This window comes from Hyperoodon ampullatus (genome assembly GCF_949752795.1).
Source record: "Hyperoodon ampullatus genome assembly, chromosome: 3".
Classification (NCBI taxonomy): Eukaryota; Metazoa; Chordata; class Mammalia; order Artiodactyla; family Ziphiidae; genus Hyperoodon; species Hyperoodon ampullatus.
The window spans coordinates 4442924-4467261 of NC_136916.1; the positions used below are offsets into that span (position 1 = coordinate 4442924).

General features: G+C 40.5%; 1 protein-coding gene across 6 annotated transcripts in view; it reads right to left on the reverse strand.

Annotated features, from left to right (window-relative positions):
* CACNB2 (calcium voltage-gated channel auxiliary subunit beta 2) overlaps positions 1 to 24338 on the reverse strand; it is a gene marked incomplete at both ends in the record, with an annotated part of 349474 nt that overhangs the window by 274497 nt on the left and 50639 nt on the right. For 2 of the 6 annotated variants that reach the window (XM_079699464.1, XM_079699461.1), the window contains one exon: positions 6284 to 6331. The exons of the other annotated variants lie outside the window; for them this stretch is intronic. In XM_079699464.1, coding sequence (XP_079555590.1) covers positions 6284 to 6331 — 48 coding nt within the window. Of the gene's footprint in view, positions 1 to 6283; positions 6332 to 24338 lie in introns of those variants that run through there. 6 annotated transcript variants of the gene reach the window in all.

The following is a 24338-nucleotide window of genomic DNA, read 5'->3' on the forward strand; positions in this document are numbered from 1 at the left end:
AAAGCAAAATTTAAAGCTCTGAAAAAAATGAAGTCGTCAAGTGGCATTTTTATTGTGAAATATCTTAAATACTCATGGTCGTCATTTCTGAAGCTGTGGTCTACTGCTCTGATGTAAGCATTTACCGTCTAAGGATATTTTCACATCCTAGAAAGATGCACGTGAGTTAAAATTTTTTTTAGAATTAATGGCACTTGACAAATTTGAAGGACCGAATTAAGGATTTTAATAGGGCCAAAATTAAAAACTATTAAAAACACATGCAGTCCCAAATGTTGAGAAAATACCTTTAAGAGTAGGCCAGGCAAAATATGTATAAATTTGACTTTTCAAGACACAGGTCTTAAGAGCCAAATAGTACCGTTCAAGGACATCTTAAGACATGGCTGGAAAAGCACCATGTTATTTAAGGTATATAATATATAAATATGGGTGTAATATATTTGTATGTATATACATACACCTGTATTAAAACCACTAATGCATATGAACCTTATTCCTTTATCTGTTGGAGAACAAAACTGATGCCTCTCAAAACTCTTTAAAAAGTCTTTTGCCATAAAAATATATTTTCCAGAACATATATAATAAGTGTATAGCTTAAACTTCTTTCCCCTAATAAGACAATTATGATAATTTGGAAAAAAGTACGAATTGTGAGAAAAAAGCTATAATTCATAAAATATATTACCTACAATTCTGCTAAGCAGAAATCTCTATTACTGGCACTTTAGTACAATACTTCTCAAGTTCAATGATAATTGAGTTTTATACTCAAAAGCACTACAAAAATTTAGCATTAATTAAATTTAATTATAATCCCATTATTTTAACTTAGAACGACATTCCAAACAAGATGCACAAAACGTGGCACGTGGAATAAAAATAAATTTCAGTTTGAATCTCAGCTTGGCCCCATCAGATCCTGTGGCCTGTGGCGATACAGTTTACTTCTCTCATCTGAAGTTTTCTTTTTTTTTTTTTTTTTTTTTTTTTGTGGTACGCGGGCCTCTCACTGTTGTGGCCTCTCCCATTGCGGAGCACAGGCTCCGGACGCGCAGGCTCAGCGGCCATGGCTCACGGGCCCAGCCGCTCCGCGGCATGTGGGATCTTCCCGGACCGGGGCACGAACCCGCTTCCCCTGCATCGGCAGGCGGACTCTCAACCACTGCGCCACCAGGGAAGCCCTGAAGTTTTCTCATCTATAAAATGGTGTTATCATCACTTGCCTTGTTTTTTTGTACTCTTAAACACTGTTGTAACATCAAATGACACAATGGGCCTAGAAGTATTTTGTGATGGATAAAGAACATGTGGTGTGTGTGTGTGTGTTTGTATATGTGTGTGTGTGTATGTGTATACACACACACATACATACAATGGAATATTACTCAGACATGAAATGTTGCCATTTGCAGCAACATGGATGAACCTGGAGGGTGTTATGCTCAGTGAAATAAGTCAGACAGAGAAAGACAAATACTGTGTGTTATCACTTATATGCGGAATCTAAAAAATGAAAGAAACGACTGAATATAACAAAGCAGAAAGAGACAGAGAACAAATCAGTGGTTACCAGCGGGGAGAGGGAAGCGGGGAGGGAAAATAAAAGAGGAGGGGATTCAGGGGCACAAACTACGACGTGTAAAATAAATAAGCTACAAGGCTATTGTCTAGCACAGGGAAAAGAGACCATAGTTTATAATGACTTTAAATGAAGTATAATCTATAAAAATATTGAATCACTATGTTGTACGCCTAAAACTAATATAATAATGTAAATCAACTGTACTTCCACGTTAAAAAGAGCAGTTTTAACCATTTTCCTCCCTACCATCCCCTCCCGCTCTCGTCCTATAGTTTCTCCATCTCATGATCTGGTAGGGGCTGACAAAAACATTTCCGTTTTTTTAAAAAATTTTTATTGAAGTATAGTTGATTTACAATGTTGTAGCACAACATTTCACTTTATTTAGTTTTGGGTTTTTTTGTTGTTTGCTTTGGTTTGTTTTTGTCAACATTTCGTTTTAACTTTCAAAACAATCCTTCAAGCTTGCCCTATTTCCCCGATTATACAGATGAGAAAGCTGAGACTAAGAAAAAAAAAAAAAAGCAACTCCCCACTATCATGCAGTAAATAAACAATGACACCAAGAATCAAACCTAGATTGGCCTGATTCCACATTCTAATTATGTCTGTATATACCATTTTGTCTCTAGTCATTTTATTATGCTAACCATCATTACCTTTTTTCCTTGTATGTTCTTTTTTGAACAAAAAAGCCTCAAAAGACAGAGAACCTAACAGAAAAATAATCAAGAGACTCAAACAAGGACTTCCCTGATGGGCCAGTGGTTAAGAAACCGCCTTCCAATGCAGGGGATGCTGGTTTATCCCTGGTCAGGGAACTAAGATCCCACATGCCATGGGGCAACTAAGCCTGTGTGCCACAACTACTGAGCCTGCACTCTAGAGCCCACGCGCTGCAACGAAAGATCCTGCATGCCGCAATGAAGCTCCCGCGTGTCACAACTAAGACCCAACGCAGACAAATAAATAAATAAATAAATATTTGAAAAAAATCTTCAAAATCTCTACTGTATGAAAATTCCAAAATATATTTAAAAAAAAAAAAGAGAGACTCAAACAGGTACTTCACAAAAGAGGCTCTCCAACTGGCCAATAAATATATAAAGAAGGTACTTGATTTCAATAGTCATCAGAGAAACACCAAGTCAAACCATACATGGGGTACTTGTACACATTTACCATACATGGGGTACTTGTACACATTTACATTTACACATTTACTTGACAACGTCAAGTTTTGGTGAGGCACTGCTGGTGAGAGTGTAAGTCGATTGAACCACTTTGGAAAGCTCTTTCCCAGTTTTGACTTAAGCTGAATATATGTATAAGCCCCATGACTTGGCAATTTCAGTCCTAGCTTTATATCTAACAGAAATGCATACGTAAGCATCAGTAAAAGAACATGGTACAAACATTTATAACAGCAGTATTTACAATAGCTCCTGACTGGAGACTACCCAAATGCATCTCAACAGTATAGAAAATTAAATTACGGTCTAGTCACATAATGGAATACTATACTGCCATGAGAGTTAGCAGACTACCGCTATAACTACGTGCAACCACATGGTTAATCTCATAAATAAAATGACAACAACATCAGCTGAACAAAAAAGAATACATATGGCATGAGTCCATTTGTATAAAATTCAGAAATAGGAAAAAGCCAAATTGGGGGTACCGTGGAGGAGGGGGGAGGTGATTGGTCAGTGGAAGGTAGGGTAAGAGTTCTGACATTGCTTGGTTTCTTGATTTTCGTGTTGGTTACACAAACTTGCTCACTGAGAACTTTCATCAAATTCAACACTTAAGATTTCTGCACTTTTCTGCATGTGTGCAATACTTCCATAGAGTTTACTCCAAAAGAGTTAGTATCAATCTCTGCTCCCCCAAAGCATGCAAATGTCAATATTTTAGAAGTGTTGCATAGAGATACACACAGAACTTATCAGGCTTCTATATCCTTTTAAGTGTAAGAGTATTTATTCAGCTGACAGATTTTCATGTCATTTAATAAAATAAAAATAGCAGGACAGTTGAGATAAAAGTAGGAATTATGTCTAAGATGCGAAGCTGGGTACTAAAAGAATGATTGTTTGGTAGAAACAAAATAACGAAGACTAGCTCTTGAGTTCAAATACTCAATAATGCCAAAAAGAGAGGCTTATGAATTGCGTCTTACAGAGAACAAGAGGGGCCACAGCCTACAGGGTGCTCATGGGACAATTTCTGAATGAGTTAGGGGAGGGCGCCTAATAAAGGTGACAGCCACGGAAGGTAAAAACCTAGAAACAAAAGGACCATGGAATATGTACATACATGACTTGATTCAGAACCCACAGAACTTTCATATTCTTTCTGAGAGACGATGTGAGACTAGGAAGAATCCTTGAGAAAACTGTCGTACTAAAAAAAGGTATAAGAACTAGTGGATGATTACACATACACCGTGCCAACTGAATTATGTATTATACCTCGTACATATATATATATTTTTACATATACCCGCTTTTAATTCCTAGACTTTAGTTGGAATTTAGTACTAGCCTGATCTAAGTTATCATTCCATCAAATTGATAACAAATTGGAGAAAGGACACCGAGACAGTCCACTTAATGGACAAGGCCCCCATCACTTGTGCAACACATGGGTTCGGGCACCCTTTGCCCTGTTGTCTACTTGTTTATTCACCGAGCAGCTTCCAGACTCCACATGTTGTCTGCTTCGCAGGCAAATGAGAGTTCTCACTGCCAGATATATACTTAGAGGTTCTTCTCCTCCAAGGAAATGAAATATGTTTCAGATTTAACATACTACAGCATTAGGTTGACTATCTATAAAGAAAACTGCAATCCATGTATTAAACTACCAGAGAAAAGAGGCTAAAATAGCAGCAGGTGGGTTACAGGTTAGAGTTCTCAAGAGATAAATGTTCTAAAATAAAGGAAGACTTGTTTCTAGTGACCAAGATATATGAATTTCTTTTATCTTTAAGGTATATTTGTGCTATATGTTTTGTAGTTCCTTCACCAAAACACAGGGTAAAAAAGTTTGAGAATTAGCAGATGAATCAAATCTTCTAAGCTTTCAGTCAAGACTCCAGAAAATACAGTTTATGCTGTCTCTTCTATTTGTTTACATGTTCAATGTCAGGAAAAGGACAAAAATAAGTTGGGTAAAAAAAAGACTGCTTTGTTTGAGGCTTTCTTTCAGAATTCCTCTAGCCAGCAGGCTACATAACCACAGATTTCCTCTAATTTATTATATAAGAATAAACAGAAATATATGAAACTATGGAATTGTCAATCTTCATGAATCTATAAAAATATGGATTTTAAACTTCAAATGATTTCTATTTTTAATTTAAGATTTTTCTTTATGTGGTTAATTTTAGACTTTAGAAACTTTCTAATACTTATTCCCAAATCCTATTAAAAAGCAATTAATTTTTCTACTGAAAAAAATATCTATTTCTGCAGATGTTGCCTTTAAAAATCTTTGCTGGCTACCTCACTACTACATTTATTCCTCACATGTCAACTGTTGCATTCAAAAAGACAAATGACCCTGAATAGATAACCCTTACAAAAATTGGTAAGTTAATGGGGCTTTTTACGCTTTTAATTATTTAATAAAATGGAATATTCTCTTTAAGATTGGATAGGAATATAAATATCCCTTTCTCATCTTCCCACCTTCCTGGTCTCCAACTTTATTAGGTAGATTGTATCAGATTTTGACCTTGTTTGTCCTGGAAGTGTCACACATATCTCTTGTAGTGGCCAGTTTTCCAAGGTCACAGATTTCTCTACGCTATACCCGTAAGTATTGATTAGCTCTCTTTGTAGATTTTCTATTTGTTTTGCAGCCAGGAATCTCAGATCAGTGTTAAGCAATTCAGCACTGCAGTTTGTCCAGCCTGCATAAGCCTCTTGCTTGCTTTCACATCACTCCCTGAAAATCAAGTAGCCACACGCAAAAGGAGGGTGAAAATAAAGCGACCGTTTCCTCCGAGCTTGTCAGCTAGCATACTGTGCGGCATCTTTCAATTAGCATCCAATCATTTTAAGTAGTGATACTTCAGTGTTTGTGTAAGCCTGCCTTGTAGAATTTAATATTCAGACAGCCATTTTGCAAAACACAGCAGGTCCATGAAATAAGGGCTATTTCAGTGAAAGAGTCATAGAATGATAAAGCTGCTGTAAATGCTGGCGTAACTGCAACAGCTGTGTCATCCATCTCCTATTTTTCTAAAGCTGTTCAAAATAGGATTTAAAGGGAGAGTCTGTGGCTATCTTTAATTTGACAAACTGTGGTATTTCTCCCTAAAAAAGATTCTTTTCATGCCATAATTCAAAGATGAAAACAGGACTCTACGTAAAAGAGAATATCAACTGGTTTGAACTGATACAGACCTCTGAGACAATGCACTTCCCAAGCGATCCCAGGGCAAGTTATTTTCGACCTTATCCAAGTTAACACCGCACGAAAGATACATTAAAAAAAACATCTCCGGAAAAACTCAGAATCTCAGATACCTCAGGTGGCTTGAAAACTCGTTGTACAAATGGTTGATTGTCTGGCTGATCCCCAGCACAGGGATTAAAAACATCTGAAAGAGGCACCACGCACCAGACAGACACGAATAGTATTTTCAGCCCCTAGCTGCAATGTACAGCAATAGAAACTTACATAGGACACCCGGGCTCGCCTCCGGTGCACCAGCCCACAGCACTGCATGAAGAGCCGTGCAGAACGCAGTCAGCGTGTGGCTTCACCAAGCTGCACTGTACCTCCTCTTTTGAGCAGACCCACTGTCCATTTCTTCCCACCTTCCACTCCCAGGTAGGAGGCACGGGCAAATCAACACTTAGCTTCTGCCTCCCAGGTAGTTTCTAAAGATACTGCTGTTCCTGCGGGCATGCCCAAACTTTGTTCTTCCCTGTTTTTCTTTGCTCGGGAATCCGATCTCTTCAGCTTCAGGGAAGAAACTGACCAGAAATCTACCCAAAGTATCATTTATTTTCCTGAAATGACTATGGCTAACATACAGTTGTGACGGTCTGGATCATTAGAGTTTCTTGGCAACGTTTTGACGGTAGCCATTCTCACCTGGGGAGATTTTCAAACAGCAGAGCATCTTTGCCATTCACAAGCCGGCAGCCTCCTGCTTTGTTACAACGGGAGACCTATTCCTGATACTCTGCCCGCAACCCTCTGAGAACGCAGCTGCTCTGCCATTACCGCCTTGAAGCCTCCACAGACTGGCAGCAGCATCCTTGCTTCAGTGGTGCCTCCGTATCACTTTGGCCATATCTGATCTGTGATTTCTCCCTCCTCCCTTTCCTCTGAAAAATAACAGAGTCTAGACTTTAATTCACTCCAGATTCCTAGGACTACAGAACCAGCCTCCAAATTGTCAGACGCTTCATCTTGCAGTACGTGTTTCACATGAATTGTACGAAGGATTGGCCTCAGGACCCAACTCACTCAGCCACTACAGCTACACAGGTTTTTGTGTGCTTTTTACTCATTTTCTACGTGAAAGCACATTAAATAAACATAACTCCGGCAAGCAAATCAGATCTGAGTCAGACTTCATTAATTAATTAGCTAATATATCACCTATGATTTAATACAAGAAACTCAATAAGCCTGCTTTCCAAGCCCCAGATCTCACAAATGAATACTCCTTGTAAGCTGAAAGCTGTACTTTACATCTTTTTTCTAAAGACACAGTTTGCAGAGAGGGAGCTGATTGCAACATTCTTTCTAAAAGGCCTTGTACATGTCACACCTGAAAAGATGAATGATTAAGGCATTTGGGGATAAAACTATTAATTTATATGGTATCAACTGTTCTAATTAGCAATGATTTATATAGCCACAGCTATTGATCCACAATTGTCCCCATGCCCACGTCATTCCATATACTGTTGCCACCTGAGAAGATATTTTAACTATTTCATGTCACAGATGAGATCACACACCATTATGTTCTTTAGGCCCATGGAAAGTGCAAACCCGTTAACTCTCAGCACTTTACCATTCTTTCCTGAAAACCTATCATTTAAAGTAACAACTCATTATTATTCATAGTCTAACAGGCTGAGCTGAAAAAACCTGCCTTAGTTCAATGTTCTTATTTGACTAATAAAAGAACTGAGGCCCAAATGGTCAAGTGCTTTGTCTGTAAGTAACATAAGCAATCATATTACTAATATCTAGTAATTCATATAATTGGAATAGTCTCTGAAAATTCTATGGTTTTTATCCTATACTGATTCATCTCCCACATAGTTGAAGATCCAAAACGGAATCATGGATAGGCTATGGACAGACAGTGAGGTTCCTTTTGGGATTACATCAGGAACCCAAAGTAAAATAAAATTTTTGAATCAGGTTGTAAATTGTCTTTTGAAGTAAGTCCTGGAAAAAATTCAACATTTCCTGGACCACACAAGATTGATTTCTAGTAAGCAGGATATCACTTTGGTTTTCGAAATCAACTTTAGTGAGAAATACAGCAAGTAATATAAGAGAACATTCATTCAAATTCTAGCATTTTCTTAAGCCCCCTTCATCACCCTCAGCCAGAACACATTTACTAGGGTAACTGACTAAAAATAAAAAACAAACTCAAAGTTAGAATAAGATGAAAGCATTGGAAACACGATCTCCTCTATGAATTTGATTTGGAATTCACTTAACTTCTTATCAACTGTGATATTACTATACACAATATGAGAGTTCCCCAGTTCATTAAAGAGTCCACTCATTTTGCCTTTCCAGAATCCACAACAGGAGGCCAAGCACTAATGTGATTTGGCAAACATTTATCCAGCATCTTCTATTTGCTTTGGCACTGTCCTAGGTGCTGGGGGTAGGACATGAATAAAACACAGTCCACACCTGCCTCCAAGCATTGATAACAAAACAGGGGAAAGAGAACACAGCATCTGAGCACTAAGGGAACACTAAGGACACAACTCCTACCTGTCCCTGGAAGGAGTGCTGAAGGCTTAGCAAAGGTGGGGGAACTCCTGGGCTACTCTTTGCAGAGCGGGTAGAATTGCATCCAGGGGGAAAGGAGGCAGAAAGAATCCAGGGAAGGAGGCAGGAAATACAAAAGCACAGAAGATTATATACAGATTATATACAGAATAAATTCTGTTTATATAGAAGGTGAAGAACAATGTATATACATTCAGTATCTATGATACATTGAGACAACAGGGATTTACCCCAAATCTCTCCAACTCTACTGGTTTCTCCCCCAAATCCAGTCCTTATTCATCTCTCTATCCCTAGCACTTAGCGCAGTAACATAGACATGGTAGGTTTGACAAAGATTTGGACTCCCCTCATCACACATTCTCTAGTTCATCTGAAGTAACAGAAATGGACCTGGGGCTGCTGGGCTAAGTTAGAGAAATATCTCAGCCTCCCTTGCAACTTGGTACAGCCATGTGACCGACATGCGTTCAACAGGATAGGAGCGGAAATGGCACATGCCAACACCTTAGTCATGTGCCTTCCCCTTTCTCGTCTTCCCTTTCTTGCTGGCTTGAGGGGACGTGGACTGCTGGCAGCTGGAATAGCCGGCTATATTGAAGGGTGCTGCATATTCAGGAGAAAAGAGCAACAAGACAGAAAGAGCCTGTGTCTTGCAGGACACAGTGTCGCTACCAAGGTTCAGGTAGGATAGTGCTGCTACCAAGCCAGCTCTATATCGCTTACATTTGGACTCTATTTTCTTTTTCTTTCTTTTTTTTTTTGGTTAGTTTTTGTTTGTTTTATTTTATTATTTTTTATCAAAATTTTAAATTGAAGTATAGTTCATTTACAATGTTGTGTTAATTTCTAACGTACAGCGAAGTGACTCAGTTATGCATATACATATATCTATTCTTTGTCAGATTCTTTTCCCATATAGTTTATTAAACAGCATTGAGTACAGTTCCCTGTGCTCTACAGTACATAAAACAGAAACCAACTCCTATGCAGGCAGACCTCAGAGATATTGGGGGTTCGCTTCCCGATCACCGCAATAAAACGAATATGGCAGCAAAGTCAGTCCCAGGAGTTTGTTGGTTTCCCAATGCATATAAAAGTTATGTTAACACTACACTGTAGTCTGTTAATCTAAAAAGCAATGCACGTACCTTAATGAAAAATACTTTATTGCTAAAAAAAATGCTAACCAACATCTAAGCCTTCAGTGAGTCATAGTTGCAACATCAAAGATCACTGATCATACATCACTGTAACAGACAGAATAATAATGAAAAAGTCTGAAGTAAAGTGAGAATTATCAAAATGTGACACTGAGACACAAAGCAAATGCTGTTGGAAAAATGGCACCAATAGACTTGCAGGGTTGCCCCAAACCTTCAATTTGTAAAAACGCCGTATCTGTGAAGTGCAATAAAATGAGGTCTGCCTGTATTGTTTAAGTCACTTTGAGCCTGACCCCAGTTATAGAAGCTAAACCTGTATTTAAAAGTACCTCATGGGACTTCCCTGGTGGCGCAGTGGTTAAGAATCTGCCTGTCAATACAGGGGACACAGGTTCGAATCCTGGCCAGGGAAGATCCCACATGCTGCAGAGCAACTAAGCCCGTGCGCCACAACTACTGAGCCTGCACTCTAGAGCCCGCGAACCACAACTACTGAGCCCACGTGCCACAACTACTGAGCCCGCGCGCCTAGAGGCCGTGCTCAGTGACGAGAAGCCACCGCAATGAGAAGCCCGCGCACCGCAACGAAGAGTAGCCCCGCGCTCACCACAACTAGAGAAAGCCCGTGCACAGCAATGAAGACCCAACACAACTATAAATAAATAAATAAATAAATAAATAAATAAATTTCTTAAAAAAGAAAAAATAGTACCTCAAAGAAAAAATAGTACCTCAAAGCGTTTCTGGAATGAATGCTTAATTCACAGACGCTAAGATTGTGGAGGAGGCTGGGGAAGTAGGAGCAGGAAAAAGTGACAAGAAGCCAGGGGAGGGACAGGAGAACAGGCTGGGACCAGACCGTGAAGTTCCTTGAACGTCACAGCACAGAGTTCAGACTTTATCTTGAAGGACACACAGAACCACTGAAGCCTTTAAATGTGAACATTTCCGTGGCTGTATTAAGAAATAGGAAAAAAACCCACTCCAAACTGTTAGTTTGTAAAAACTAGTCAATCGTTCTCTATTAGTGAGAAATGTGAAGTTATTGAACTTCTGTAGTTGTCTGAAATAAATGTCTGTCTACTCAATAATGAAATCAAATCAAGTCAATAACACTAGCTGTTTGGTTCATGTAGCCAAATCGGAAACCTAATGAACTGTTAAATTTGCTAGGTTGTTAACACGCAAGATATGTTAAAAGTAAAATATTACCAAGTGACAACAAGAGGTAGAATACCACAAGCAACACGTTCAATATAATTACAGAGAAATGCCTATGATCTCAACGTCAGGAATTTTCAAAGTCGCAAGAGACTTATTTCTGGGCCGTCTTTATAAAGGATGAGAATTCAAGTTTATTTACTACTGACTTTCTACATTACTAGCAGTTATGAGGGATAAAGTACACAGAGGGTGTTGAACAGGATAAAGCGCTTCCTTGGGGCAGTCTTTGATGACAGAGAATGAAACTGTATCTAGAGGAGCCTTTGGTATAGCAGGTGAAGGTCTCTTGTCAGGGCTGACGCTGCCTGAGTGCTTACAGTTCTTTGGGGGGCTCTGTTTTCAGGAAACGAGAGCCCCTCCTCTCACAGACACTGCAGCCCATATACCTGCTCACTGAACTCTTTCTTCAGAGTATGTTGTTATAAGTGCACCCAGGCAGAGCCTAGTGTTCTTAAGTGCACCAAAAACTTCGCCACTAATTTTTTTTCTTTTTTTAATTTTTAAAAAAGTTTTTAAAAGTTATTTATTTTTACTGAAGTGTAGTTGATTTACAATGTTGTGGTAGTTTCAGGTACACAGCAAAGTGATTCAGATATCTATGTATATATACATATACTGATATATACATGTGTATATATATTTATATATATGTGTGTAAATATATGTATGTATACATATATGTTCTTTAATAGATCTTTATTGGAGTATAATTGCTTTACAATACTGTGTTAGTTTCTGTTGTACAACAAAGTGCATCAGCCAAATGTATACATATATCCCCATATCCCCACTCTCTTAAGCCTCCCTCCCACCCTCTTTATCCCACCTCTCTAGGTCATCACAAAGCACCAAGCTGATCTCCCTGTGCTATGCAGCTGCTTCCCACTAGCTATCTATTTTACATTCAGTAGTGTATATATGTGGATGCTACTCTCACTTCGCCCCAGCTTACCCCTCCCACTCTGTCCTCAAGTCCATTCTCTATATCTACATCTTTATGACTGCCTTGCACGTAGGTTCATCAGAACCTTCTTTTTTTTTTTTAAGATTCCATATATATGTGTCAGCATACGGTATTTGTTTTTCTCTTTCTGACTTGCTTCACTCTGTGTGACAGACTCTAGGTCCATCCACCTCACTACAGATAACTCAGTTTCGTTCCTTTTTATGGCCGAGTAATATTCCATTGTATATATGTGTCACATCTTCCTTATCCATTCATCTGTCGATGGACACTTAGGTTGCTTCCATGTCCTGGCTATTGTAAATAGAGCTGCAATGAACATTTTGGTACATGACTCTTTTTGAATTATGGTTTTCTCAGGGTATATGCCCAGTAGTGGGATTGCTGGGTCGTATGGTAGTTCTAGTTTTAGTTTTTTAAGGAACAGAACGTCCATACTGTTCTCCATAGTGGCTGTATCAATTTTCATCCCACCAACAGTGCAAGAGGGTTCCTTTTCTCCACACCCTCTCCAGCATTTGTTGTTTGTAGATTTTTTGATGATGGTCATTCTGACTGGTGTGAGATGATATCTCATTGTAGTTTTGATTTGAATTTCTCTAATGATTAATGATGTTGAACGTTCTTTCATGTGTCTGTTGGCAGTCTGTATATCTTCTTTGGAGAAATGTCTATTTAGGTCTTCTGCCCACTTTTGGATTGGGTTGTTTTTTTTTTTTTTTTGCGGTACATGGGCCTCTCACTGTTGTGGCCTCTCCTGTTGCGGAGCACAGGCTCCAGACGCGCAGGCTCAGTGGCCATGGCTCACGGGCCCAGCCGCTCCGCGGCATGTGGGATCTTCCCGGACCAGGGCATGAACCCGTGTGCCCTGCATCGGCAGGCGGACTCTCAACCACTACGCCACCAGGGAAGCCCCAGTTGTTTGTTTTTTTAATGTTGAGCTGTATGAGCTGCTTGCAAATTTTGGAGATTAATTCTTTGTCAGTTGCTTTGTTTGCAAATATTTTCTCTCATTCTGAGGGTTGTCTTTTCATCTTGTTTATGGTTTCCTTTGCTGTGCAAAAGCTTGTAAGTTTCATTAGGTCCCATTTGTTTATTTTTGTTTTTATTTCCATTTCTCTAGGAGATGGGTCCTAGAGGATCTTGCTGTGATTGATGTCATAGAGTGTTCTGCCTATGTTTTCCTCTAAGAGTTTGATAGTGTCTGGCCTTACATTTAGGTCTCTAATCCATTTTGAGTTTATTTTTGTGTATGGTGTTAGGGAGTGTTCTAATTTCATTCTTTTACATGTAGCTGTCCAGTTTTCCCAGCTCCACTTATTGAAGAGGCTGTCTTTTCTCCACTGTATATTCTTGCCTCCTTTATCAAAGATAAGGTGACCATATGTGCATGGGTTTATCTCTGGGCTTTCTATCCTGTTCCATTGATCTATATTTCTGTTTCTGTGCCAGTACCACACTGTCTTGATTACTGTAGCTTTGTAGTATAGTCTGAAGTCAGGGAGCCTGATTCCTCCAGCTCTGTTTTTCTTTCTCAAGATTGCTTTCTTTCTTCAATTTCTGACACAAACAGAAACATCAGAAAATTCCCTTCCCAGGCCCTCAGTTTCCTTATTTTCTCTCCCTCAACCTGCATCCCCCAGCCTTATATTTGGCAGATCTGCTTAATTTCTGTAGCTTTTTACTCTCTTTCAACACTGAATAGGCCAGACACATTCTCTTTATATTGGGAGGCAGAGGAATTGAGGAAGGAGAACGGGCAAGAGCATTTACGTGTTAAATTTTTCCATACAACACTATTTTTTCAGAAAATACATTTGATCAATCAATTCCTTTCACTCACTATAGATCTAAGGAAATAGAACATGTATATAAGAAAGAAAACACTGAGCCTTGGGTGGAAAAAGGCAAGACACATTATTCATGGTGTCATGTTTCATGAACAAATCTATGATATTAATACGATAGAATATTTCACAGAAGCTATTTTGCTTTCCTGTTTGTTTGGAAAGACCAAGAAAGAAAAACGCACGTTTTCTCTGAAGTTGCCATGAACCACTCATGATAGATTTGGGAATTCTGTGGCATATGTATAAACCACATATATATTTTATTGCCATCACCACTCTCTGACCAGCCCTACTATGTGATATATTTACAAAACTGACAAGTGGCATCTTTTTTAAAATCCTTGGGCTCCAGTGGAAAAGATAAAGAAGAATAAGAGTTAATATGCATTGACTCCTACCAAATGCCAGTCACTATTCTAAACTCTTGGTACGTGTATATTATCCTTTGATTTCCCTGAGAACCCTATGAGGTAAGTACTAGTTTGATCTCCATTTTATAAACAAAGAAATCGAGGAACAATGAAGTTAAGTAAGTTGCCCAAATAAATGGCAGAGCCAGGATTTCCATCCAGGAGTTTGACTCCTGAGCCCACAGTCGTCCTATGCTCTCTATGAAAGGTTAAAAATTCTTTTTATAAACTGACCCTGGGGTTGTACACAATGATTAAGTTAATTAACTAATCCAATCATATAAGACACTTCTCCACCAAGAGCTCAGTGGCTCCCCTACTGGTTTCCCAAATCAAACTTATCTTCCAGCAAAACATTCCCATTCTTGAACCAATTCCTTTCTCTTTCATGCAAAATCTGAAACTTTACCCATTGGAAAATGCTTTTTCTATAACAAGTATCTTCTTACAAAAGTTAAACATCTTTTAGATAGACAAGCTACAAGCCATTTACACAGGTTAAATTATTGAAAGCCTTTGTTTATATATCTATATCTATTTTTCTACCTATGTATTACTCATCTTGCTTCAGAAATAATTTTAGGCAATTTACAAGAATAAATTTTAAAGTAACATTTAATTTGCATGAAAGAGAATAAGGATTCAAAGAAAAAACAGAATAATAAAGACAGGGACACAAAATGCATCCCATAATAATTGATGCACTGCCAACAAATGAGCCATGCATTTGGCTCTAAGCTTTCTAGCAGCCAACTCAAAAAGGGAAACTCAGTCGGTTATATAATTTACTGTCCATGAACTTAAAATAAACCAAATGCTCAAGAGAACGTCTCTGCTTGGCACTGACACTGGACCCTGAATTTTCCTGGAGGTCCCCATAAAAAGGAACATTGTTGGAAAGTGATAAAGAGCGCTCCTGACGGCGTCCTTACAGGAAATGCTACAGTGGGTCGTAAAGAGATGCTTCTTAGACTGACCTTCCCTGGAAACTAAGTCTCCCACCACAGCGACATTCAATAAAATAATCCAGGGGAATCAGGGGAGACTGGGCTCCACCAGATACCTAAACCCATACAGATGTGTCTTGATCCATGAGTATTAACAACAGCAATAACCAGAAGAGTTAACATCTACTGATGCAGACGTAAGGAAGCACTATTCCTTTAATCCTCATATCAGCTCTGAAGAAGGTATGGTTATTATTTATCCCTGGGTTACAAAGGAGGAAACAGACAAGAGTTAGGTCCTACAACTCATAAGCAGTAGAAATTTGAATTCAGATCTGTTGAACTCCAAAGCACTTGCTCCTAAACACTAGGCCTCCAGAGTTTTAGACAGTGATGGACTCTGTGCCCTTCAAACAATTCCACTGAATATTGTTTCTCATTGAAGAGCTTCTGATAAAAATGAAATGACAATGACCTTAAGACAGATTTTCAGTGGCTTGTTCAACACAGATCCAACAATCAAGCTGGAAGTACAATGAAGGACGAGAACACTTAAAACAAGGCCACCCCCCCTCGGTTTGCAGTTGTAGTTGAAGCCAATGGCTTTTCTTCCAAGCACCGAATTATCAAGGAAACATTTCAGAGAATGGAAGAGGAGGACCAGGTGGCTTCAGTGAATGGACACTTGGAGAATAAGAACAGACCTGGGAGGAGCTGGAGCATGATGTTGGGGCTTTGGATGAGGGCTTCAGCAAGTAGAGATGGGGAGATGGAAACAGAGGAAGCCCAAGATCAATGGTGTCTAGGTCAAAAGCAATTTGCCTGGTTTTTTGTTCTACGCTCAACTATGGTGTGTAGTTGTACGATGCTCACAACCATCTGGGTATCTTTAATCTTTAGTTTGTCCAAAAGTAGAAGACCTTCTTCTGCAGCCGTTGCTTGCTGAAGGCTCTCCACATTGAGAATGGACAACTTCAAAAATGATGAGCTAGAGGGGTGGGACAGGGAGGGTGGGAGGGAGGGAGACACAAGAGGGAAGAGATATGGGAACATATGTATATGTATAGCTGATTCACTTTGTTATCACACCACTGTAAAGCAATTATACTCCAATAAAGATGTAAAAAAAAAAAAAAATGATGCGCTAAAACTGAGAGCAGACTGGCCCAAAGGACTAGTTCAGAAAAGATGTGTTAAGATGGTCAAACAGAAACTGCCTTGCACATGTCGTTAAATTGGCCAGTTTTCCGCAGTTCTTTAAGACTCTTTATGGAGGATTAGACAGGAGTAGAAGCTAAAAAAAGGCACAGCAAAGTGTCTGTCTGTCTGCGTTTTAGGAGAACCGAAATTACGTCAAAAATTACTAACGAGTCTATATTAGAATAAATGTTCAAAATCACTCAGCAAGTTCTCTAAAAAACAGACTACTGTATTAGGCGTTAATATCACCTTGGGTTCATTTTCTATTTAATAGTTTTTTTTTTGTTTTTTTTTTTTTGCGGTACGCGGGCCTCTCACTGTTGTGGCCTCTCCCGTTGCAGAGCACAGGCTCCGGACGCGCAGGCTCAGCGGCCATGGCTCACGGGCCCAGCCGCTCCACGGCACGTGGGATCTTCCCGGACCCGGGCACGAACCCGTGTCCCCTGCATCGGCAGGCGGACTCTCAACCACTGCGCCACCAGGGAAGCCCTATTTAATAGTTTTAATGTGCTCTTTTAGTTCATCCTCCCCTCAAAGGAAAGCATGTAGTATTATTCTTTTCTATCCTAATAAGAAACTGAGTGCTTCCAGGTTAATTTAATTACTTTAGAAGATGAAAGGATTGCCCTGGTAGGCCCCATTCAGTTCAAGAAGATTACTGGGTACCTCCTATGTATGTGAGCCAAGAAGAGGTGATAGTTGGCCAAATGGGGTAGCCAAGAGTCTGTATATATTCACTTAAGCGAGACTTCAGATAGTTCCACAAAATCCAAATTTTTCCATTTAGAAACAAAGTAAGAAAATAACATTTGGAGCCAAATTTTGCATAGACTCTGCTAAGAGTTTGTTGAGGATTTCATGGAAATATTCTCGCAGATTGCCAAACTTTCTGTTTTCTACTAAGCTCAAGTCTGAAAATAAATGGATATTTTTACTATTATTGTGTCCTTTTCAAATTATGCTGTGAGTACATAATAGGGTTTCAATAATTGTTTTTTTTTGGTTACATAAATGAATGAATAAATACCCTGAAATATTCCTTGACATTGAAAACACCAGGCCAATGTCCAGACATCAAGAATAATATACAAGGGCTTCCCTGGTGGCGCAGTGGTTGAGAATCCGCCTGCCGATGCAGGGGACATGGGTTCGTGCCCCGGTCTGGGAAGATCCCACATGCCGCGGAGCGGCTAGGCCCGTGAGCCATGGCCGCTGAGCCTGCGCATCCGGAGCCTGTGCTCCGCAACGGGAGAGGCCACAACAGTGAGAGGCCCGCGTACCGCAAAAAAAAAAAAGAATAATATACAAAACAAAGTTAGTGAGAAAAAAATCCCTTTAGAGAAAATAAATGTAAAAAAAAAAAAGAAGAAAGGAAAAAGATAAAGAATAGTGTTTATATTAAAATATAGAGAATAGGCAGAAATGAACTGATAATGGGAAAATTTTAAAAATAGAAAATTTGGGGCTTCCCTGGTGGCTCAGTGTTGGGAGTCCGCCTGCCGATGCAGGGGATGTGGGTTCGTGCCCCAGTCCGGGAGGATCCCACATGCTGCGGAGCGGCTGGGCCCGTGGGCCATGGCTGCTGAGCCTGCGCGTCCGGAGCCTGTGCTCCGCAATGGGAGAGGCCACAACAGTGAGAGGCCCGCGTACTGCAAAAAAATAAAAATTAAAAATTAAAAAATTTTTTTTAAAAAATAGAAAATTTGACATGTCCATAAAAAATACTGGAAAAATTAAATCCATTACGACAACTGGTTAGACATTGGTCTAATGCTGGGTTTTCTAACTTATTCCTAAAAATACTCAAAACCTGGGGAGAGATTTGGGAAGAAATGCAAAGCTGATGTTGAAGAATAAGGCTTCGGGGAAAGACAAAATTAACTGGGGTTACCAACCTAAGCTAAGACTTAATTGCTGTCTCCAATTATTTGCTGAGCAAATAATAAGAATTTATTAGCTTTTTCTATTCACTCAACTACTATCTCTTGAGTACCTTCTGTGCATCAAGCCCCATTCCAGACAGTGGAGTTACACTGGTGAACAACTCAAAATCTCTATTTTCATGGAACTAGGCAGGCAATGGAAATGGAAAGAAATGTTAAAAAGTGTCAACGTGCATTTTTTCTGCATTGCGTGAAGTGGGATAAAGAAGGGGGGAGGGGTAAATTTCTACTTTATATAAGTTGGTCAGGGAAAGCCTTTTAGAAAGATGAGCCTGGAGCAGAATAAAGGGTTGGAGTGAGACATGTCACCACCTGGGGGAAAAAATCCAGGCAAATGCCATGAGAGGGAATGCCCTGGGCCCACAGGAGGAAGAGCAAGAAGTTGCCTGCAGCTGAAGCCCAGTGAGTGGCCAGGGGCTTGATCACTTAGGATCATGAGGTCAATGCAGGACTGGATTTTATTCGAACTGTGAAGAGAAGCCACTGGAGGGCTTTGAAAAGGACACGTGATTTGATTTACATCTTACAAGTGGCCTTCTGTCTGCTGTATGAAGAGGCCAGGGAGCCAAGGCAGATAGAGATCATTTCTGAGATTACTGCAACAGTCCAGGTGAGAGGGGCTTGGTCTAAAGCATTAGTGGGGGAAAATATTGAGAAGCGGTAGGATTCTGGATATATTTTAAAGGTAAGGTTTTCTCTGGATATATGTCCAGAAGTGGGATTGCTGGATCATATGGTAGCTCTATTTTTAGTTTCTTAAGGAACCTCAATACTGTTCTCCATAGTGGCTGTACCATTTACATTTCCACCAACAGTATAGGTTCAAAAGGATACATGCACCCCAATGTTCACTGCAGCACTGTTTACAATAGTCAAGACATGGAAGCAACCTAAATGTCCATCAAGTTAGACATAGACTAGTCTGAGAACCGACCATCAGATCTACTCAGGTGGAGGCTCCTGATGATCATGAGAGCCTGGATCTGATGGAGGGGCTCCGTCAAAAGTCTGATCAGGGCTTCCCTGGTGGCGCAGTGGTTGAGAGTCCGCCTGCCGATGCAGGGGACACGGGTTCGTGCCCTGGTCGGGGAAGATCCCACATGCCGCGGAGCGGCTGGTCCCGTGAGCCATGGCCGCTGAGCCTGCGCGTCCAGAGCCTGTGCTCCGCAGCGGGAGAGGCCACAACAGTGAGAGGCCCGCGTACCGCAAAAAAAAAAAAGTCTGATCAAAATAAATTCAATCAAGAGAGGGAGGGAAAACTTGATACAGTGAGTAGAGAGACCTTTTTCAAGGAGATTTTCTTTAGCAAAGAAAAATGAAAACACAGCTGCAATAAAATGTGGGAATAAGGATTTTTTCCCCCTTGAATGGGAGGCATTACAGGAAAGAGAAGGGGGGAAGGATGCTTCAAGAGAGACCACAGTTAACAGCAGGAGCAAAGTCCTTGGCTGGGCTAGAGGGGATGGGACCCCGTGCACAAGCAAGGCAGTTGGCTGAGATGGGCTCTTGGTCAGTTCACCTGCTGTAACAGGAAGGAGGGCAGAGGGTTTGGGTTCCATTAGATTTAATGGAAGGAAAAGTAGGAAGAACTTTTGGAAGAGTTTTTATTTTCTCAATGAAATTCGAATAAAGGCCATTAACAGAGTGAGAAGATGGAGAAAGTGTTGGAGATTGAGGACAAGGTAGAATATGTGAAAGAGGGACCACTTGAAGGACCAGGGAGACAGGACGGATGGGTAGCTCTGAGGGTAGGTGGACATTTGTGTCAGGAACTTAAGGAAGACTGTCCCTATAGTGTGGTTCTTCCCTCCACCATATTCATCTGCTAAAGTTCAACGGCAGAGTCCATGAGAATCAGATTTAGCTTGGCTTGGGAGTTCCCAGGAGTACTAGACAGAGGGGGAGAGAGAGAGAGAGAGTTGAGAATGTTTGCATGGATTATGGCACCTACACAGTCAGGAGGAAAGTGAGGACAGTGGAGGGGGCGGGGGTGAGGGACTATGAAAAGATGTTGGTTATAAAGATATAAAATTATAGAACAGAAGGACAGGAAGAATTTCAGACATGTCCAATGAGATCCCAGACATTCTGTTCTAAGATGCCTTCAAATGAAGTTCATCTTGCCATAATACTGCACCAACAATGGAACAACATGGAGCAAAGAACTGGATGAGACCATCTCATGTTTTCCCCTTTCCCTGTCTGAGTTAATTAGCTGTGGACCCTACAAGAAAGCTAGACGGAACAGAAAAACGGTCTTTCAACTTTAAGATCAGAAAGAGTGAAATCTGGGGAGAGTCATCTGGTGAGGGATAAAGTACTTCCAAAAAAATCATGTATTTGCCCAACTATTTTTTTTTACTGTCAGACCACAGAAGTATTTTATTCTTTTCATTTATGTACCAGACAGTTCCAAAGGCCAAGTAATTGAACTATGAATTTTCCTTTTTTGAAAGAACCAACTCATTATGTTTGATATAAACATTTTTCCTCTTTCATGAGGAATAGTTCATTTGGGTCCTAACATGAACTTAATTGGCTCTGGAGAAATGAGGCTTTCTATTGACTTTCTTTCTTTTTTTTTTTTTTTAATTTTATATTGGAGCATAGTTGTATGACAATGCTGTGTTAGTTTCAGGTGTACAGCAAAGTGATTCGGTTATACAGACACATGTATCCTTTTTCAAAATCTTTTCCCATTTAGGTTATTACAGAATGTTGGGCAGCGTTCCCTGTCTACTGACTTTCAAAGCTTAAGTTTATAGATTTGAATTTCATTTTTCTCATTCGGTAGATTTATTTTGGAAAGTACCAACAGATATGCCTATAATCTTAGTGTATGATGTTTTTAAAAGGTGGGCTGGAAAGAATGGAATCGTTTGAGCTATTTGGCATCCCTGACAATCTTCCGATATCCAACACTTCGTATCCCAAATTGGGCAACTCTAAAGCAAATAAGACATTGACTTCTCTGTCCTTTGGTTCTATTTGGCTTATGATGAGGGGGAGAAGCAAAAATACGCTTGAATGTTCTTTGACTGGGAGTTGGTATCTGTTGGAAAAGAGGATGCAGGGGGTCTGAGGGATTTGGGGGCTGATCAAAGCAAAAGATATGACCCCGAGGTCACACGAACTTTATAAGGTGACTCTGACAGATTTGCATTTGGGGTATGTCCCTCCCAGCAGGTGTTGGTCCAGAGTCTGTGGCACACAGGGGTTGCTGCTCAGAAGGGGAGGATGACAGGGGAACTCCCAAGGGAGCGGGGGATGGAAGAGGGCTTACAGTGCCTGGGTGATGTCTCTCAGAGGCGTGGCGAGGCGTCTCTGGGTCAGAGACCTCGAAGGGCTGTAGCCTCCTGGAGCCTTGTAACCACAGGCTCTATCTTATCTACGGCCAGCAGATGTGGGGTGAGATTTCATCAGTTATGCAAACCAGGCAGGCCGGAAAGGGCTAAAAATCTGCTCGTGTGGGCTATGTTTCAAACAATTGGATACATAAAAATCTGAATTTGGCACCAGCCTGCGTTTGAGCTAAAAGATTTCAGCCCTCAGTGAGGAAATAAACAACGTTGGGGTCAATAAACGAGGGGCATCTTTGGCTCATTTATGTGTCAGAAGAAGTAGGGAAAATATCGTAAAAAAATTTTTTTAAAGAAATAGAGGACTAGGAGCTTACTGGTTCTCCTTTTCAAAACACTTTTTTTGTGTGTGTGATCAAGAAGACTTTATTCAAAAATCACAATTTTCATGCCTGGCAAGTCTTGCCCATCTTGAGATCAGAGATACATTTATCTATCTTTTCTTCTAAGGGTAGATACTAATCTTTCTGTCAAAATTCTGATGTGTCCTAAGGATGTCGTAATTATAGTAATCGTTTAACATTTATGGAGTGCTTACTATGTACTAAGCACTTTCCCTTTTTTTCTTGTAATTTTCACACCAATCTTTTAAGCTAGTTTTTTTGTACCCATTTACCCCATGGGAACACTGAGCACAGAGAGGTTACCTAACTAGCTTAAGTTCACACAGCGAGGGGAAGTGGAGTGGGGCTTCAATGCCAGGAAGTCTGAATGGAGAGCTGGTGTGTTTAACCACTAGAGATCTAGCCATTCATCTAAGACTTTTTCCCTTCGGGACCCAGGGGACACTGAAGTTTTTGACTTAGAGCCATTCTCTGAACTCTTGGAGTGGAAGAGCCAACAGAGAATCCCTTCTGAACATTTGTTCCTAGGGTCACAGTGAATGCTCCCTCTCCATATCTTCTCCACCAGCACCTCCCCAGGGATGCTGATAGATTGCTTCCCAACTCCTGATTAATATAAGAACAATGCATATTTGAAAGCAAAGTCAAAATAAAAATAAATGCAAGTTCATGTTGTATTAAGGAACGTAGGAACACTTCCTACCCCATACCTTTACCTTCTCAGGATTCTGAACCTCTCTTAAATTAAAATTCTAGGCTCCACCCCAGAAGATACCTTGCTGGAGAGGATAATGCCTGGTAGCAGGCGACCTTCTCACTTCTTGGTGGTGGAGAAGTAACCACATGGCTAACTCCAAAGACTAAACACATTCTGTATAGTTTTGGCAAAAATAAAAAGGAACACGGGCAACAACATTGCAGGTTTACTTCTGGCAGTTCCAGCCTGGTTCACCTAGAAACACACAACAGGCACACAGTGGGTGGTTTTACATACCGTGTGCTTGTATTAGTTTCCTGTTGCTGCTGTAACAAATGACCACAAATATATCGGCTTAAAACCACGCAGATTTATTATCTAACTATTCTGGAGGTCAGAAGTCTGAAGTGAATCTCACTGGGAAAACATCAAGGTGCCGGCAGGGCTGTGCCCCTTTTGGAGACTCGAGGGGAAAATCTGTTTCCTTGCCTTTTCCAACTTTTAGAGGCTGCTGCATTCTTTGTCTCCTGGTCCCTTTCTAACTTCAAAGCCAGCCATCACATCCCTCTGACCTCTGCTTCTATTATCACCATCCCCTTCTCTGATTCTGAGTCTCCTGTCACCCTTGTGATTACATTAGACCTGCTGGGATAATCCAGGATAATCTTCCCAGTTCAAGATCCTTAACAAGATCACAACTGCAAAGTCCCTTTGGTCACGTAAGGTAGTAAGGTAACGTACTCACGGGTTGAGGGCTTTGGATGTGGACCTCCTTGGGGTGACATTTGTCTGCCACTGGGCTTGTGTGTGCTGGGTAGGGAGTCCTTCTTTCTCCAAGGATGCTTCTCTGTCAAACCCTAACAACACTCAAGTCTTCCTAATAAGGTTGACAAAAGGCTCAGGAAAGCTGTTCAGAAATGTGACCTTAACTAATGAAATCAAAACGCCCTGAGAAAACTGCTGAGGCGCACTTAACGGAGGTCTCTGCTCTGGGCGTGAATGAGTATCACGTTTCGCCTGCAGAAGCACAGAGATTTTTTAAAAAGAGACATTACACTGCACATCAGGAAAAGTCACATCCTTCAGGGACCCCCATTGCCACCAACATACAGAAATTAGGAAATGGTTTCACGATTTTAAGTTTTTAAAAGATTTTTGTTCAAAAGTAAAATTTTGATGTTTGAAATTCATTGCTGAATTCCATGGTCTTACTTCATATGGAACTCAGCAAAGAAACCAGACATCTGTGGTTCTAAAGGAACTCTTTTGTGATGGGGTTTTAAAAGTCTTTAAATCCCTTTTGGTGATGTAATAGACTTGTAGCCAAGGTCACTGCAGCAGACAGCAGGGACATTGTACTATGGAGAAGCCAGTTGGCTCTTCCTAATTAGCACATTAAAACAGTCAGTGACAAAAGCCAGCATCTTCCACCGTACATCATTTCTCTCCCCAGCAACGCAGCCCTGCTGGTAGTACTCACTCAGTTTCACAATTGAGGAAACAGGATTCTGAGGGCAAAGTGATAGGTGTAATGACACACTGCTGGTGAGGGCCAGAGCTCGGATTCCAGCTCGAAGCCCTCGGACACCAAAACCCTCGCTCTTTAAACTCTGCCAGGTTGTCTTAGGT